Source organism: Anticarsia gemmatalis, chromosome 23 (genome assembly GCF_050436995.1).
Source record: "Anticarsia gemmatalis isolate Benzon Research Colony breed Stoneville strain chromosome 23, ilAntGemm2 primary, whole genome shotgun sequence".
Taxonomy (NCBI): domain Eukaryota; kingdom Metazoa; phylum Arthropoda; class Insecta; order Lepidoptera; family Erebidae; genus Anticarsia; species Anticarsia gemmatalis.
The window spans coordinates 4,794,590-4,815,340 of NC_134767.1; the positions used below are offsets into that span (position 1 = coordinate 4,794,590).

At 33.2% G+C, this 20,751-nt stretch overlaps 1 protein-coding gene across 1 annotated transcript in view; it reads right to left on the reverse strand.

Moving 5' to 3' along the window:
- The window catches only part of LOC142983090 (uncharacterized), a 53,218-nt gene extending 32,913 nt beyond the window's left edge, over positions 1-20,305 (reverse strand). Inside the window, exons 1-2 of the mRNA XM_076129916.1 lie at positions 20,039-20,305; positions 1,965-1,994 (exon numbers count right to left, since the gene is read on the reverse strand). Coding sequence (XP_075986031.1) covers positions 1,965-1,977 — 13 coding nt within the window. The 5' untranslated portion in view covers positions 1,978-1,994; positions 20,039-20,305. The remainder of the gene's footprint in view (positions 1-1,964; positions 1,995-20,038) is intronic.
- Positions 20,306-20,751: the final 446 nt, after the last annotated feature.

Sequence of the window (20,751 nt, forward strand, 5' to 3'; positions counted from 1 at the left end):
TTTTTGAAAATAATGTCTTAGTAAATATAAAATGATTAGTAATTTGTAAGCTACATGTAACGTTTTTTAATGAGACTTGTACTTTTTTTTCATTGCTTTCAGAAATCTGAAAACTGAAAGTTCCTAAGCACAACAACAATTATAATTTCTTAGTAAAAAAATTATCTTTCAAGTCCAAATCACATAGGAAACTTATAAATGCTTTTAATAGAGTGTAAAGTAAACACAACTATGACACTGTAATAAAAACTTTGATTACATATAAAGTTTTAATGTCTCATCGTGGCAGTTAGAATCCGTAGCTATCAAAACACCATGGGGAAACCCATATAAATTATTTTCTTAAAAACTAGAGCTATTTTGTCAAGAGTGCTGTTTCATGGCTAAATGAGAATTAATGATGCGACGCTTCACCGCCGAGAAGTATTTTAAAACACATAAATTTATACGACATTAATGTTAGTGGTTAATAGAATATGATTTTTGAAGCAAGTTAGGTATATTGATGCTAAATGACAGATCTTTTAATTATTGACAGTTGTTTTTATTATTATAGCCCCAAAAGAATAAAATAGGGGATGAAAGTTTGTATGAAAATTCTGTCCTAAGTTACATACCACGCAAACGAAGTCGCGGGCAATAGCTAGTAATTGTATATGAATTTTCTTCAAGAAAATTAACTGTAAATACATAATAATATACCTTACAATTATTGACAGTGGTTTTTATTATAAAAGTACTAGTTTAATGCGAGTATTTAATTGTATAAAAACCATCATTGTTGTCGGTATAGAATAATACATAAATTACACGGTCTCGCAGTCTCTTCTTATAATTGAACTAACAGTTAATATTTAGCTTCAGATTGTGACTTTTATCAAACAAATACATTTTTTTTATATAATAGCAAACGGGAAATAACCCGAATACGTAACCAGTGGAACTTGCGCCGAATCGTCAGGCATTGCAAGGCCAATTTGAAATTATTTATTATGACGTTTTTTTACCACTACAAAATTAAACCCGACTAATAACTGTAACATAACTCCCCAAATAGAGTTAATGGACTGAACCCCAATAGAATCTAGTTTTTGCATCAAAGAATAATTTCAAATTAAAAGATTTACGTAACGTATCTTCATCACAGCTTTCAAGAATCTCTTCTCTCTCTACAAGAATCAAGCGTAAGACTTATCCACCGAACCAAAGAAATCCTGGCACCCGTATAAGTTCTTTGAAACGCTTATGATTTCAATGCGTGAGGTAAATTCCCTGCCGCGATAACGCAGCTCTCTTTCGGTTTCTTTAATGTTAACGCCGAGTTAATTAAGATCTGAGCATTGACCACCGGCACCCATTAAGCTACCTGCTTACTGATATATCGACGTACTTAGTACACTGATAACAGCTCAAAGATTATACCGATACAAAGTTTGCTCTTTTGAGTCTGTTTCGATAATGTTGTAAATTTCCGTTTATCTGGTATATTATAATATAGTTTTAGTGGGAAGGAAGTGTTCTGTGATAAGTTTGGTGGGGTGTTGATTGGTTGTTTTAGAGGATGTAGGTTCGTTCCCATCTATCGGTGTTCGTGTGAACTTGATGGTGGGGAAGTGTCGTGAATTGCTGTAGATATGTGATTCTAATCGGTAAGGAAGTTGCACTCTTATAGTTTTGTAATAGTTGCTCGAAATTTGTCGACTGGGCAATGAACAATTCTTTACTAGAATATGATCACAAAAGTAGCTATGCATAAATATTTGGTAATCTAAAATCACAAAAAAAGCGAATCAGAAAAGATAAAAAGCTTGTTTTTTTTCTACTTCGTACTACGTCAACAAACTGAACTTGGTAATTTAACCAAGAAGAGCGCAATATCGACGTTGTTTTTCCTTCTTAGACCTACGGCGTACACATCAAAAGCCTTCTAAATATTTACACATACAAAAAAAACTATACCATACCTGTATGCGGCATTCCGGACGGGACTATATCTGCAACAATAACACAATATATGAGATATATTCAATAAATAAACACGTTATAATTAATTAAGACTTTTATATAGACAGCTGCCTGCTCATAAGAATAGAATTTCGGAGTGATAGTTACAATAAGGTGTTGTTTGTTTTAGACAAACTAATTTAGCTCTACATATAGTATATCCAGTAAAAATAAAGGGCGTTGAAGCAAAGAAAGTAAAATGTATAATGTTTTTCTTTTTGTATAAATTCTTTAGTGTCAATATATTAAATATTCATATCGTGTTTGTTAAGGTTGTTTTATCAATTATTTCTTGTAAGTGAAGCGTGCAAAAGTATAACCATTTACAAATAGTTCTGTCGGTAAGTTTAAAGTCCTCATTATCATAATTTCTATAAGAGGGCATAGGTAAACCATATTATGCTTTTCGTTAAGTCAATTATTCTCGGCTATTGCGAAATAGAGAACCATGATAATCTTCATCTTAGTTCAGTGTATATTGCCAGTAATTTAACTTTATACACCTATTAACTTCTATAAACATAGTTGCTAAGCATCGCACACCAAACGTAGCAAGTACCAAGAGAGTCGTAAAAAAGCAGTTACAACAATAAATTCGTGATTTTATAACTGAAAAATGTCGCTCAAAATTTATACGGAACATAAATAATTTTAGTTGTATCGCGTAAACATGGTAATCTCATGAAATGATCGCTTGCGAGTTGAAATTAAGGCCCGTGACATCTTTATCGAGTTCTCGGCCGATAAGGAAATGACCTACCGTAGTAAGGGTTACGCAGTTAATAACAGAATATTAGACTTTTGTTTTTAGTTTTACCTGGTAATGTTATAAATAAAATAGCGTGCTACAATTAAAAATTAATTAAGCTACTTTAAAGTTACGCTAGTGAACATGTGCACACAGAATGCGCCACAATATTACCTAATGTATGATATTGCGTTGTGGGGAGACCAAAATAGGAAAGTAACTTCCATGAAATGTATTCATCAATGCATTCCTGTCTAGTACGAGTAGGTATGAGTGACTGTCTCTTTGGTTCAAGCGAGCGTCTATGCGAATGCGGATTACAATGTCTCGGTTTATATGATACAATGTAGGTACTAAAATTGGTCTATTAAGTGTAGCTTTAAGGTCGAAGCAAGAGCAGTGGCTTAGGCATATTTAGCTTAAATTAAAAAACCAAAAGAAAACGGACAGAGTCAAACCCTGAAGTGCAATATAGGTGACGTTGACGACTATAAATATTTTTGTAAGTAGGTAATTGTATTTCAAAAGAGACGAAACCAACCTATAAAAGAAAGCCACACAACATTCATACAAAAAAACACATGTAACATTTCCCCACAAATTAACAACAACTTGGAAACCACAGCGGCCGTGACAAAACAAAACCATGCTTACGAACCGCCCATTATACGATAACTCCCTTAAATAATAATTTATTCAAATTAAAAATACTTATCAAAATATGATGCGGTAGTAAATCTTGAATTAAGTGAGTCGGTGCGTGTTAGAAGTAAAATCGATGGTATCATGGTGGTCGATCACCGTGAAAATACAAAAAAATTACCCACTGTAAGACGTGGCGCGTGGGCGCACGCAAATATCACTTTAAAGTGCTGTCGCTTTGAAAGGGTTCTTTTAGGAATGTCTCTTCAGGTAGCTTTTTGTCTTGGTTAATATTTTTTTATAAAGGCTATTTAGTATCAGCTAATCTCGTCAATGAAAGGAATATTCTTTCATACGTAAATTTATGTATAGTATTCAGTAAGAGGTGTCACAGATTGGTTTGCCATACAAGTATTTCGTGTGATGATGAGTCCTTGCCACGTGTGTATGTGTGTGAGGTATATTTTGCCATACATCACAACGTAATATGATGTCGTAATGCTATAAATTTTAATAGATCCATATAGATTTATATAATTGAGAAATCTAGAGTAGTATATTGAAATCTGAGCGTTTATTGGCAATCGTTTTATGGTTGCTAGTCGTTATCGAGATCATAGTTCCGAAGTTTGAGCACCTCATAAAGAAAAGAAGTTCGCCATATTCAAATAACCTACTCGGGTGCAAAATGAGTACCCCAGGTATAAACCTGTTTCATCATTTGTAGTTAGAATGTCAAACTCAGAAATAAAAAAAAAAATGTATAACAAGTTAGTATACTAAAAAGCTCTACGAAACTTTAAACGAATCAATATTTTTTAAAGAGATAGAAAAACAACCTTTTAATACATTGTACACATCTATACAGTACTCTATATCTAGACCTCTCCTGTGCCCAGCCTAAGACAACAAGCGGAATTGTGAACCCAACACTAAGCTGCACAGTAACACAATAGGTCCCAACAGTAATTCACATCCATTACACCCACTGCTTCCACAGTAGAGCCAATGAACAATTTAGTAATTTATAATTATTTTGTCCGTAAATAATTGTGGCCACGCTCAACGCGGGCTCGGGATCAGATAATGTTCGCCTTCTGTTTTGCATAACAACATTGTTTAGTGACGCACTTGGTGTTTGTCGATGGAAAGGCTCTGTGCGTAGGCTTTGATGGCATGTTTTTTATTATTATTACATGAGTTTTGATTGTAATTAACTCAATAGTCAATAGATAATATTACGTTTCATAGTTACAGTATCAAATTTTCAATAGCGTTCCTAATCCTAAAATGTTATAAATCTAAGTCTAAAATGTTATAAATGCAAAAGCAAGCATATTATTTTTTATTTTCACACCAAAGTGACGGAACCGATTTTGGTACATCTTTTCAAGTGCTAATCAAAATAGTGCGCACGAAGCCGAAGGCACAATGGTAAAATCAAAGTGCAACAATAATACGAACGTAAAACAAAATCTAAGAAGATAAAATGAGTATTTAATTAAAATGTAGTTGAATATCGAAATCATTTATATCTTTTGAAAGTGTTCAAGCACCTCCTGAGAAAATTTACACGACACGTAAATGAAGTTTCGCTACGAAATGTATGTTCAAAACATTTACAAGCCACGAAAGGTCAAGATGTGCAACAACATCGATAAATTAGACGGACATCGATAAAGTCGCATCACTATTGCACCCAAGTGTCACGCCAACCTACGAAAATGCTCGTTCACACAAGGGGCCGCATTTTGAAACTTAATTAATTATAAATTGATCGTATATTATGTTTATTCAGCTCTTAGCATGTATCTAGTTCAAGTATTGATTATATTGCCGTCTGTGACATACGACATCCTGTTTCTGATATTGTTGATTTGATCCAATGATAAAGTCGGATGTAACACAATGGTGGAATTTATTATTTTCTTTTTCAAATTAATTTAGATCTTGTTTTGTAATCTTTAGAATTCGAGTCTCGCATTTTATTGGAATCATTTAGCAAGTGGTTTTTAAGAACATTACATAACGAATTTTAGCATTTATTAATAAAAAAGAAAATGGAATCAACTTTACTCTAATTTTAGTTTTAATAAAGAACAACAAAAAATTATACACATTAGAAAACTAAAAGCCTAAACGTTTTCCTTAAAAACAATTTCCTTACAACCTAACATTTCGAACAGAACAACATTAACAATATCATAAAACTCAGAGTCCTGACCTGGGCGAGGAAGGGCCAGCGTATCAAAAATATTATGAAAACTATTAGCATAATGGCGTACGACAAAATGCTTAAATTACAAGTGTGCGTTAAGACCGACACGCTATACGTGGAGCAATAAATGACCGTATTGTACCGACAAATGACCAAATTTGACGGTACCTGTTTTTGTTCGGTAATATTGATATGATTTATACGTACTTATTTCACTATATACGTGTAACGATCAGTCAGGTAATAACGACTGAAGGTTTAAAGTTGGGTGGCCGAGTAGGTTAGTTAGGAATATTGGTGTTTTGGAAAAAGCACTGGTAGTTGACTGGTGATTTGAATCACTTTGATATTAGGTTTATAAATTTCCACACAAAAAAGAGAAGCTATAAGAGACACATAATAGGAGATCCTCTGCGAACAGCGAAGTCTAATCGATGAAAATTTCGTTTGAATCGAACTTTCCTTCTCATGAATGATTTAATAGATTAACCCTCGGTTTCTGAGTACATTCAAAAGGTAGTTTATCTATTCGTTAGCGTTTTTTTTATATGAGTTTTGACACTATTGAATAGATAAACTACCGCTAAATGTACCTCAGAAACCGGGGGTAATAGATGTTTAGATAAGATTTGTTATATTAAAACATTTTGTCAGTTAATAGATTGACTGAAATATTCATAATTGCGAGGCTAGAGCCCTAAATTGTAAACCTAACCATACCTATTTGTTAAATTGGCGTCGGTTAAAAACCTAACATAATAATAAACGTCTACAAAACCTATATTTCGATCTGTTGCTCGCAGCAACAGTAGTCGCCACGTTCATATTAAGCCATTTAAAATCCTAAACTATTGTCGACTACTTAAAAACGCGTGACCGACGCGATTTCATAAACTATCCGTATCAAAGCACAAAGGTTTCGCGTGAACGCTCTGTGCGTGTTATTAATAATTTGTGCATATTTTACACTTTAATATTTCTTTATCGCGGCAACCCTAAGATCGTAGGTTTTTATGTTTATTACGTGTTCAGTCAGTCAAGGTTTCGGTTCAGGGTTAACACAAGATGGGACGTCTCTAATTGTTATTGGTGATTCTGTTTTATGTGTTCCAATGGATTTGTTTTGTTGTTGTTACGTAATGTTTTGGAATAACTAGGATTTCAAGTAATGAAACTTGAGGTCAATATTTTAGAATATTTTTATGATAAAAGCCGCTTCTATGATAAAAATCATTATCAGCATTCACCGTTTTACTCTACTCTGACTATAAAATTCATTATTTGGTTTTGTGACGCTCTCGTCCAGGTACCCTCCATATAGGTACTAAACTATCATATTGACTGATATTGCTAATTGCAGTTTCACGAAATAAAACAGAACCAAATGAAACACAACGCCGAATGATATATTCAAACAACTAAACAAACATATCTCATAGATTCAAAAGGCTAGCCATCCACACCAGACATCATTCATGGTATCATCCGTTCTGGGAAGTTACTAGGTGTTTATAAGAGCTGTCATCGAGTGCGACCAAACGACGGTATGTGGACTAATGTGGAGCGAACACTGAATTATAGGCTACCGATACTTAGCTTTATACCTGTGGGTTCTGTATTGTGAATAGCCCTTTAATGTTTAGATACATTTTCTTTTGAAGTTTTTGGTAAATATCAATTTGATGCAAACGTTCAGCGACTGGTGGATGAAAAACTTAAATTATCTGAATTTAAAAGGTAAAGGTTTGCAAATAATATGTTCATTGTTAACATAATTGATAACCTTGTATTAAAACAAATGACCAAATTGACCAACAACTTAAATAATATAAACTGAAATTTAAAACAACTATAAAAAAACCTATTTGTATAGTGCACCTATCTCTATCCTTCAAACCAAAACCAAAAACCGTTTCAAAACGTAAAATCAATCAACAAAATACCAAAACCAAACCGAATTAACACAACACTGGCTTTAAAAAAGGAACTAAAAACGAGTAAAACCGACGACGATTCCGGTGGCGATTGTGCTTTAAAAAACAAACTGCTTGAATTGATTAGCATAAACCGACGCCTTTGGGACCCCCCACGGCTTGCCTCTCAATTAAGCCACTTGTCTTTTAGCTCGGTGTGGTAACGCCCTTATCGCGATCCAGTGCTCACTTTATTTTATGCTGAATTTTATACTAGACGCCTCCGGTGCGAGTTTTGCTTTTCTTTTGTACTAATGGCTTGGTGACGTCACATACTGGTTGTTATCTTTTTAAGTCTATGATTTAAATGCTGCCAGCATTAAGCATGAGGATATTAAGCGTTTTAGTCAAGTTTGTACTGCTGATTAGCGCTGCTATTTTGTACATAGACTTATATGAAGTACGTATATTTCCTCAGCCATTAACGGAATTATATCGCTCAGAAAAATATCTTAAATAGGAATGTTAGAGATTAATTAATTAAATCGCTTCAGAAAAACTTATTCCGGAAACGGACTGACATAAATGTGATATTTTTTCTACTTTTCAATATCTTTCGAGAAATGATGTATCTAGATCGTATTTGGTGCTCACTGATTAGGCTATCTCAATCGTCTCCGATCTTATCCGGTCTGTTGTGAGTCGAAGAGAAAAACTTAATGATCTTGACAGTACACTGATGGAATAAATTGTTACTAATTAATCAATTGGTTACTTCACAAGGTTGCGACTGCGATGTATGAGAGGCATCCTTAATCAGACCTTAAACGTCGCAAGAACCTCCCGCCGGTATATAAGATATCCAAGTCTACATTACCAACATACTTTATAGATAAACTTGTTCTAATATCATGTTGTATGCCGCCTACTAGTAGGGGGTGTATTTTGCTAGCAAATGATAGTTAATGTAATAATGGTTGAGGTAGATATAAAACAAGCTATATTGGGGTCCGGGTTAAATGAGAATTTCATGATCGGTATGTGATATAACTTTGGACTTTATGGTAGTCTAATATCGTAACATATCGTGATAAAATAGTCATACCAAAACAAATGTCAATATTCTTGTAAATTTTTGTCACTTTGCATGTCTTTGAATAGGTACAAGTCGCAAATGTCGGAACCTTAATATAAAAGCTAATCTTGACGGTAACAGCTTCTTGACGTCGTTTTATTGCGAATGTATCACGGTACAACCTTGAGTCGTAACGGAACAGAACACGTTCACTCCACATCGAACCTAAACAAAACAAAAGACGGAATCCCCACATTTTCGATTTCCACCGAAATACTCAATGAAGAATCTGTACAAAAAGTATTTTTAGTTCGTGCGACGAAACAAATGAATTTGCGTTACCTGATTGGTAATCAAGGACCGTACGGACTGCGAGGACTTTGAAAAACATTTTTAAATGTGGGCAGGTTACTTGTATAATTTATGTAAACCCCCACTTTCAGTGCAACCATATTTGATGATACGCCTTTTTCAACTCCGCCTCGACAAAATATAACTTAGTTGTTTGAAAAAAAATTCAATTCAAAACCTGATAAATGTTTGGCGCTTGTTAATTAGTCAAATTGTTATCAAAGGCTATGAATATGAGATTCTGTTTTAAAAGTGCTTTTTACTTGTCTCTTCTTGAAAATTCGTTGATGATGTTTAAGATATGCATATTATATGCAAAAGAGTTTGCATGTTTGTCTAAAAAGGCAGCCCGAATACCTTAAGAATAATATTTTTTTTGTTCAGGTTTTTGTCAGGCAGTATTGGCGTCACATCTTGATAACTTTGCGGTTATAGAGTTGAGAGCCCTTGTTAATCGCGAGTTTCAAACGTTTTATATGATGAACAAAGGAATTTGAGATTTTCGGTACATTCGACGTTTTCGAGATTCGAGAATACCTACATCTTAGTTAGTGCGCGAAGCTTAATGCATATCTACACAGTAAATGGTTTACACATATTAGGGATCCTTAAATAAGCAAGGGAGTAATATTTCCCAACTAAATACGTTCAAGAGTTCTTTGAAGTTATTCCTTGAACTTACAAGTACCAATTAAAAACAACAACAAAACATTTTTTTTAAACTCTAAAATTGGTATAAAATAAAATAGTTTAATACTAAACGGTGTAATTATAACATGTTATGTTAATTACTTATTTTATAAAAGTTCAGTTACACACTGGTCGTAATTTTTTCATTTCTAATTAAGGACTCCGGCCACATATTTAGTAGATCGTTTAGCAGTTACTGTGGAATATATCTTCATTATACGATACTAGTAATGCGGACGCCTTCCATGGCACGGCTGCATTCACACCGTAATGTAATTTCAAGGTTGTCACTCTGAATCGACTAGTAAGACAGATAAAGAAAAAATTAAACAAAGTGTCCTTATTTAAACAAAATGAAAGAGTCATCGTAATGAAAAAATAGCAATTTATTTGCAAGATAATATTTCTATCGTTGCAAATATCAATAATTTATCAGTCACACGCAGGAATATGGTCAAGCCATAAATATTCTTAAATAAAGTAGCAGATACATCCATGTTATTCTGTCACCTACTTGTTTCCCAAGAGAACAAGGCACGATATAACATATAGACGTTAATGACAAAGTTTATAATGCAATTACAAAGAGATGATAAATATTGAATTAGCCGCGTCACACGTCTTCGACTAATATGGGGCGGGCTCAGCGGGGGGCACCACGCACTTCACTTAACGCTTGTCCGGACTGCGCCGTCACATACCTTTGCTTTGTTGTATAGCTACTGTCTACATTAATAAAGACATTATTTGTTTTATTTGTTCTTCTTAATCGTGTATACAATCACAAGAGAATTAACATGAAATGAAAGATGCATTTTAAAGAACACAGGATTAATTCAATCATATGTGTCTTTCTTAATTTTCCGTAGAATAAGTAGTCTCTCTAAATTCTGGTTTCGCGGGAACCCTTAACAACTATTAGTGAATCTCGTTAACTAACAAATCGATTTACTGGTAGAGCTAGAATGGCGTATAACGCTAATCATTGCAAAATAAGTCTGATCAGAATTAAGTGCGTTTCTTTGAAATAGTAAACAGAAGCAAAATGCACTTCATTATTATCCAGCAAGTTCAATCTGGGTACTAATGAAGCAATCAGTCAGTTCCGTAACATTACAGGTTGGTGGCACACGCGGCCCATGTGTCGCAGATACAGATAGCGCGACAACGAGCGACACCGCGCCGTATTTGCATTTTGTGCCACACAGAGAGACCACCGGCCAATTTTCACCTCTTTTAGCGCGAGTGTGAGGTCATTTTTACGCTTCAAGTATTTTATCTGATAGATTTCTTTGCGTTTTATGTGAAAGCTGGAAAGATCTATCAAGGAAGATGTTAGATTTTCACAAGAGTATTAATAGAACCAAGTATAATTATTGCTTAAAGGTTTTTATTCGCCTTTATTTTGTGAAATTTGTTTCAATTGCCGTTGCACCATTTCATGTTTGGAATATTTTGTTTTAATGAGGGCATATGTTTTGTTTGTGCTTAAAAAACAACACACTACTTTCTCTATGACGCAAGTACTGTAATTCTAATAATATATAATGTTTAAAACTTTAATTATTTCACCTACACCTTCATTACAAACTGCACAACAAAATTCAGCACTCAGAAATTTATCAAAATAAGCCAAAGTTCTAATTAAGCGGCAAACAGCGAAGCTTGATGAAAAAAGCCACTCATTATTTAGTTTGACATAAGGAAAACTGTGCACTACATTTGCATTTTCGTGTCGCATGAAACTTCTTGATACGGGTGCGGTTAAAACACTAAATTTTTTAATGAATTCGCACAGAATTTACATGCTCACGGTAAGGCGCTCCAATTTTATAATTAATACGGTACTGTCGGAAACAAAGTGTTTTATACCTGATTTATAATAGTGTTGGAACAAAAATATTCGTTTAGAGGTTAGTTTTTTGTGCGCCACGTCCGGTGTAGTGTTTGTTAGTTAAGGCTTGTTTTGGAGAGAAACTATGTGTCAGATTATACTGAATGTTGTTTGGTTATTTTAAGTAGAAGTAATCGGTAATGTCACATGAAAAGTCATGGAAATGTGAGGTGAAAGACGTGTGTTGAGACTGCGGTCACGAATTATTTACTGCTCTAATATCGAGTCTCCATTGACAAATTTTATACGAAATCTTGATCATGGATGCTAGCGTATGTCAAAAGAACTGGTTCAAACTCACGACACGACGGCATCGAAAAGATCTTTATCTCAGTTAGTTCAAAGCGTTTCAAAGGGTACTTTTTAATTATATTTCCTTAATTTAAAATGCAAACTGAAATATATTTTTGAATGAGAAATAAACACATTGGTTTTTGAAATTATCGATCCGATTAAATATAACATCAATCGCTAATAATAAGGTATTTCAAAAAGCAATTGAATCGAAGCCTCTTGTCCGAATGCTTCCCTACGGGCACAAGTCAGAACTGACCAATTATTTAAACAAGACTCTGAACAATTACAATTTGCCAGTAGCCAAAGTAACGTTACTTTTAGTGGCGTCTTTATTAAAATCATCTTTGTTTTTGTACAAGTTAATTATGTTATTGATAGAGGCGCTTGTAATATAATAGCTGTTTTTAATTAATAATATAGGATGGCTTCCGTGGCGCAGTGGTTAAGGTCGCCACGCCTTTAGTATTAGATCGAGAGGTCGTGGTTTCGATTGCCATACGGAACAAATTTATTTGATTTGTATGTTAGCGGCTCGATCTAGTGTTTAAGCTAATAAAAATGTTTTTTTAAATCTTAGTAATAGGAGTCACGAGTATGTAAGAATGTTGTAAAAAAATTATAAATATGAAAGCGATACGTATTTAAAAGCAAATGTATTTGTGTACCTTAATACATTTACGAAAAATTATGTTAAGACATTTATATGTACAAAACGATAAATAGACTGGTTAATGTATTTACCCTTATAAGTAAATAGGCATTCAAGGCCCAATTAAGGCGTAGGGCGTGAACCAAGAGGTCGTGAGATAAGATTCTATCCCGTTAACAACTGAGATGAACTTCACCTATGTTTGCTTGCATTGTTAGAGACATTTTAAAGATTAATACCTAATAGTCAATCTAGTTTAGAACTCATTATAACTAAAACTTAGGAATTAAATATTATATCTACTATTTAAATAATGCTAATATATATCACATTTCTCTGCGATGGAAAATGCTAGAAGATACGAAGAAGAACTACGCCTTTTCCCCAGAGGTAGGCACAGACAAAAAATAAAATACTATTGAGTGCATTTGCAAATATTATTCATTGTCGTTTCTTTACTGAAGTATCGTCTAGCAGTATAAAACTATAGTGAGTGTGTAGTGTTGTAACCATTCGAATAGTACGAATATTGTACCTATTTACTGAAAGTGTAAAGAAATACAAGTGAAATGTTCGATTGTAAATAAATATGAAAATTTTCACCCCTTTCTTGGTCGAACTAATGTATGGTCAGAGTTAACCCAATACATATCTAACGGTAAATATTAATAGCATTACAAGACTAAACGTTCGAAATTCTGTTCCCACAGAGTCAAAGTTGGTCAATACAGAAATTGGTCAAATTATATCTAATTGGCCAAAAGTTGCAGAAGCTAAAAATTGACTGATTAGAATCAATATTGCGGTATTCGGTTTCATATTAATTGTTTGAGAAAAATTAAATTGATCCTTTCTATTCTATTAATATTTGAAATTGAATCTATTTAAACTGTTTATTTCCTAATTAAATACTTTTTTAATGATGCTAGGTTTTATAAGTTTTAAGGTTTTTTTTTACATTTTTATAGCTTTCCTCAAACACTGCTGAATCGTACATATAGGTATTATGTTATGAATCAGAAAATCCATTTTTAAGGAACGGTTTATGCGACAGAATTAGTATAACTTGGCTGTAAAGTTCAGTCAAATCCATAAGATTCTTGTCCCGTACCTACTAATAAATAGTTTGAAGATCAAATTAAAACTACTAATATTACCTTTTCATTTATGAAATTAATTATTAAGAAAATTGTGTGAGACTTAACCATGCCTTTAAAAATAGTTGCACATTTTTTTATACAGGAATATACATTATAAATTGTATACTATTTTACAGTGAAGATTTAACACAAATACAAGATGAACTACACATTTACTTGAAATTTTCTCACGTTTGAAATATATGAAGCGTTGTGTTCTCGAGCGTACATCTAACTTATTACACGAACAATAAGTTTGATACGTTCATATGCATATTTAGCATTGAGCTATATTATAACAAAGAATTTGTACTCATACTAATAACTTAACTTTTATTATTTCAACCACTTTATAGTTGTTCAGTAAATTTTCAAGTCGAATGTTGTATTGTGTATTATAAGATTACTAATTCTAACTTTATTCGACGATAATCATTATAAAAATTATTTGAGATTTACTTAAATAATGCGGCCATTTACGTATAACTTAACAGACAATTCAATTGGTGAATTTTATCTAACGCCGATTTTTCTTTCGTTATAACTTTCAAAACCAAGTTATGTTACAAGAAGTTAACGCTGCTTCATTTCTCATAGAAGAATATATGTATTTCAGATACCTACACTTGTCAAACTGATCCGACGGTTAAAAATGCTATTCAGAAAATCACACTTTATACGAAACTTTCCACGTGATATCCAGTAGTCGTTCCTTTAAAGCTTCACTTATATGGACGTATAAACTAATTGCAGCTCTTTACGCCGTGATTTTCATTTACAGCACAGACCAATAAAATTAAGCACAAATTAGATTGCACGTAATAACACTGTGCCTTAAAATACATCCCAGTGGCAGCTGTTAACTTTTAATATTACTTAATAACTGTAAGAAATATAATCTTGTGTCAGTAGCGTTGAAACGCCTGAAGGTTTGCGCGGTAATTTCCACACTGAACCGACTCTTCGTATGACTTTAACGCTGTGATTTTGGTTCTTTTCGCAATTTGACAATCACTCTTGTTAGTTGACACCCGCCGATCTGCCGACGGCTTTCGCCTGCAGCCATTCTTAAACCAACTTAATCGTGCAGTTGTGAAACAACCCACTTCAAAGATAAGCTACAGTAAAGTCGTATTCTCGACGGTAAATCGCAAGTTTGTCGGACAAATTCCAAATGCTCTTGCTTTCGTCAAATTTGGGGTGAGAAGCCGTAATGCCAATGGACTTGGAATCATTTAAGGTGTTTTACCTCATATTTGGCGCTAATTGCGCGGAATTACAGGGCGTCGTGCGTCGAAAGTGCGAAGATTGGGTGCTAAAAGTACGAGAGGCTCATTTTAGGCTCGTTATGTCAGAGCAGTGTGAAGAACACGCGACCGTCAGAGCCATCTTTGATTACAGTCGCACGGCTATCGGAATACCATGAAGGTGTTACTTAGTAACACTACTTTTTTGAAGTTCACTTTTCTTTTTCACCGTGTTCGCTAATGTAGCATAAATATTTTGTAATGAGCAGTGTGCTCGCGCGTGTGCCGCGGTGAGTTGCTCGCTTTTTACTATTACTGCACCTGGTGTCTTGAATTCGATTACAACATAGATCAAATATTTACTGATGGTTTGTTACAATTTTCTAGTTCATTTTCGGAGCAAAAGGTGTATTTTTAATAACATAATCCCACAAAGTTTTACTAGATATGGCTTGTTGAACTACTACTAAATATATGTCGAGTAGAATTTCAAATAAGTTGTTTATACATTAATATGCTAGACTTTTAGTACCTTAATAGTAGAGTGACTCCTAAAAAGGTAATTATCTGTTTAAATGTGCAACCATTCACAAACGTTGAAAGCCTGCGAATTCCACTGGTTTGCTCTTAATATTTCGTTTCAGCCTTGTCAATATATTGGTGTATTAATCAATTGGTTACACAACGAAGCCGCAAAGGTTAAGACAGGTGAATATTTACAAAAACTCATACTTTTCTGTATCTTAAAGAGAATGGAAAGCCGGCGGTACCGAGTATTAAGAATGATAGTCCGTATAATGCAATATTGTTTTGTTTTTCTGACCGACTACTGTTTAAGTAAAGAGTTAGTTAGAACCCTATTTATTTACCACAGAAAAGTTTATGTGGGCAGTGACTCATATAAAAGCTCGACTTTGAAACTTAACTGTAGCGTTTCATAATTACGAGCTATCAAACCTTATAAAGTCTAGCAATGGATGAAAACAGACTACAAATAATTATCTAACAATACGAAGAAATAATTTGTCGCATGATCGTTTTAATTGCATAAGCCGCTAATTTTGCTAATACAACATTAAACTAGAAAAATTACAAAGTCTATTCTGGAAGCTTCGTCAAATAGACCACCGAAGTAGAAAACTCAGTTATAACAACTATAGAAAAGGTTAAATTCATTTGTAACAGTAGTATTATGATGGTGGACGATAAACGGTCTCAACCAACCCCTGGTCGTAAAGCTAAGTGAATGCGTCGTAAAAATATCAGTTGATTGTATGAGTTGTCCTAGCGGTACTATGTGGATCAAAGGTCCGTTTGATTGTTATTGGTTATTTGGTTTTTTTAGAATGTTTTAATGAGTGTGTGGATGGGATAAATGAAATATGGATGTTAAGGTTCTAGATCACTGCTTCATGTTGTTTTGATAATAGATCGAAGTCTTTAGAAATAGTATGAAATTTTGCAAAATTTGCGTAAGCGAAATATAATTGAATTGATACCCGTATAACTAACTAACTTTACGCGCGGCATGATCTTGTTGTTAAAAACGCTATTATGATCAGCGGTCTGATTTGCATCACATTTTTTTAAATACTTTTCAATTAAGCTGTGTCTAGGAACTATTTATATCAGTATGAATTGACATCAGTATCTTCCCTAATCATAGAAAATGGAAAGGGTAGAAGCATGTAATAAACATTCCAAATTAAATAAGCATCCAGTATGATAAGAAAAATAGTTGGTCTACCCCTTTCAGGAAGACTATGTGTGACGTCGCGTTAATTTCACGTTCATTGACACAGGCATGCGTGATTACCGGCGGTGTTGTGTTCTTTGTGGGAACATTGTTAGATATCAAAGCATGCAAAGCATAAATTCGCGTATATCCACTTCGAATTAAACAGCGGTTTGATCAAAGTTAGCGCTGCTGTTTGATGTGTGGTACAAGTCAAAAGAGTTTAGAATTTTGTGTTTAAATATTTAAGAAATTATAACTTTTAAACTCTCGCGTTGCATGTTTAATGTATAATAGAATACGGGAATTAACGGGAACATGTCAGCCTGGGACCACGGCGAGTGCAACCTGCGCCGAAACGTTAGGCATTTTAAGGTAAAAAGCGTGGTCGCGTTAATTCCCGTATTCTATTATACATTTAAGAAATTAGTTGAGAGACGCATAAAAGCCGTCAACTCAACTTGAGTTTTAGCATTATTTCATTTATTTGGTGTATTCTATTAAACTCGATCTTCTTAACACTTCAAAATAAATTAGAGTATATTTTCTACACCCTCACGATAAGTAAACAATGCAAGGAGAGAACACCACTAATTAAAAGTATTTTGCATAAAAAAATAAAGAAAAGCATTCATAATAACTTGTAGGTTTTACAAACAAACTAAATAATATAATCAACTAGAGCTGTCTCATCATTTCTAACGCAAGATACTGAAAACAACAGCGCAAGTACATCGCTCACGCTCCCGCTACCGCCTATACCTTGCACCTCAACATTAGTTAAACATTAATAGCGCGACTTACGCTTATAAAAGTGTGTAACAATGTCTGTGATAGACAATCCCACGTTGTGTGACACCGTGACCGTTCATACATGTTTGAATATGTATGGTAACAGTTTCAGACTCTTACTGTTAGAAACATTCACACAGCATTTATGGAATATTTGGTGAATCATCTAAATTCTTTGGAGGTTTCAATTTTTAGGGGACATTTAGGAGTATTCCTTTTACAGCACTTCAGCTATTCTTTATTTTTGAAAATATTGAAATTGCTTTTCCTTCTTTCAATAGTATTTTATAACAATACTTGCTAATTAGTAATATTATAGCAATATTTGCTGAAATGGGAATACGTCAAAAAAGGAGGAGGTTATTTTTATGTAGAGTTTTCTGTTTTGTTTTAGTGATTAGTCTGTTGAGTTTTTAGCCTAGCTAGTCTAATGTTTGCGCTCACAAAAATTAAGGTGGTACGCTAAAACTGAAAGAGGTTCGTAATTTTTAGAAACGCATAGAACAATTATTGTTTGTCTGGATTAATGTACGAAAATGATATTTAGTCACAGCGATACGAAGATAAAATAAGGCTATTTTTTGGGACCAGCAGGGGTCCAAAGGTAACTTTAGAAGTCATATTCTGATATTTTAAAATAACAGTTTAGTCCCACGCTATGCAGTAGCGTGACGACATTTATGTTACAAAACTTAAGGAATTACTAGCTCAGATCACGATAATGAGAATAGTATTGAATCTGATTATTCGAATAATTTAAAACGTAAAGTATATCCACGGTAATACACAGCTAGTTCTAAGGATTTATAACCAAATATTGCAATTAATTATTCGTTTTTTTTTCTGTTCACAATTTCCTCTATAATTTTTTTCCGTGTCATCCTAGTGGTTTATAAAGATAAGTGTATGTAAGAGTTTGGGGATATATTATGTATATTTTTTGGAGGTTGCACGTAGATCTGAATTGTCTAAATAATAGTTGTCATAGTCTTGAACGTGGCAAATAAGTAGTGTGTGTTCAGACTTAATTTGATTGTGTTTATTTATAACAGTGAACAATGAAATTGTTTCGATAAATAATTAACTCAATTAAGAATATTTTACAACAATATTTTGTAATTTGCAAACTGATCTTAATAATCAAAATTGTTTGCAAGATTTAATAAAATGTACCTAATCTTTATATAAATGAAAATTTTATACTTTTCACAGGCTAACTAGATTTTTTTATATTTAAGTATAATTATTATAAGATGTTTTGTGTATTTGCAATATATAAAGCCGTCGGCATCTGGAATAATATCTGAAAACTTTAGTCTTCATGAAGAAACGACAGATAAAAGCTAAATACTTTAATGATGAATTTGAAGAAAAGATCATTGTGTGGTATATTATTGAAATACATTATCTACTTATGATTGTAATCTCTACAATTTTAATATCACATTTTTGGACTAATGTGTTATTTCAAAATCTTTCCATGGATGAAATATGAAAATATTTTTAGATACATAGTTTCCATTATTCTCTATGCTGAATTTTATCAAATTCGATTCAGCGGTTTCAGTACAAAAGACTCTCACATTAATAAAATTAAGTATCAATTAACTTCAGCTGTCTTCATGTAGTTTAATTAAAATAAACACATCTGTTCATTTATTGAGATACAGTTAACTACTAGAGCCTTTATTTATAGAACAACAAAACAAGGAGTTTGCTCCATTCTACTTATATGTTTTGATCTCTACATATTAAAGTATTTAATTGCAATCATTACTGTATTTACTGAAATACTTTAGCTATTACATGGTATGTACTTTATTTATTTATTCTCGTAGATGGATAATGTCACTGTCTGGTATAAATTATAAATTGAAAAAAAGTAATAGTCAATTTCTCTCGGTTTACGAAATATATCAGTATAAATATGAATCTTTTATATATTTTTTTTATCTAATAATATATTTATTATTTAGTTTCAACGTAGAAATATAGAGAAAACATATAATAATTATTAACAATTTCATCTCAACAAATGTGATATGCCAATCATTTCTTTTATAAAATGCGTTTTTGATGTTACATGGAGACTTGTGAAATATATTACTTCGGGAGTAATCAATGATTATTGTATGTATTTTATATCGTTTCTACTGTAAAAAATACATTATTCGTTTACCAAATCATCTATCAATCGATAATAATTAAAATACACAAGTGTTTATGGGTCGTATAAACAAAATTCATGAATAAAAAGTAGTTCACAAGTAATCTTATCGGAATCTAATCTTATACCGATGTAAAGGGCGCGCGTTGATGTCTTTTCTTGATAAGAAAATATCATTGAAATAGACAAGCGAAATTTACAGGATTAATACGAAAAATACTTGTACGTATTGTATTTTTTTAATGTACTGTATGTATAGTGGGTTATTGGTTTTATAATACACAGATTTAAATGTCATATTAGTATACATTATGCGTAATAAGATTCGTGCTTAAGTAAATAAATAAAATAAAATAATATTGGATTAAAATGATAACAGTTAGCTAAACCTACAGAATATTACAGCTGATAATTCAAACAATGTGTAAATAATAATATAAATATATTTCTTAAATATAATTAGAGTTAATAACTTACCTTTACTTGAAAACAAACAGTTTCAGTTCTTGACTGCAAACCAAAAGTCCATTATTCAAACGAAATACTACACTCCTAATAAAGTAACCCTAATTAAAAGTCCAAAAAGTTTATACTCAAACTAAACTAGCACACAACAATTAAAAATAAAAAGAGAATTAAATTCTAAATTCGAACAGTCACTTGAATTAAAAAGTCAAAACACCAAAAAGGATCGGCTTCCGAGTTTAAAAAGCGTGCGTTCCGTTGCAAGCTTTGCGCGTAAGCTCGGCGCGATGCGTGGAGTGCTTGTAACGGCCGGACCGTGTCCGTGGCCCCGCCTACCGCGGAACGGAACGGTGGGGATACACCTCTTAGCGTCTTCACACTTCCCTCATACCTACTAGAACGACCAAACAAACAAGACCTCCCCCGCCCCCTCGCTTTCAAACATAATTTGATTCGACAGACGTTAGTGTTGTATCTTTTGGGATCTTTGTATTCTGGACGATGTTTGTAACGGATTAATAAGATAGTGTAAACGATTTTGAGTCTTATTGTGTGGATGTTAGAGGTGTTTTGAGTGATGTTTCTGGGTGGTTAGTGAATGTCTGGTATTCCGCGGGGCGGAGAGCTAAAGACTGTTAAATAGATAATATTGCATATACGTAGATATGTTGAGTGAACGGTTACACCGTGCTAATGTAGAGGATCGCTTTTAGAATTCATTGATG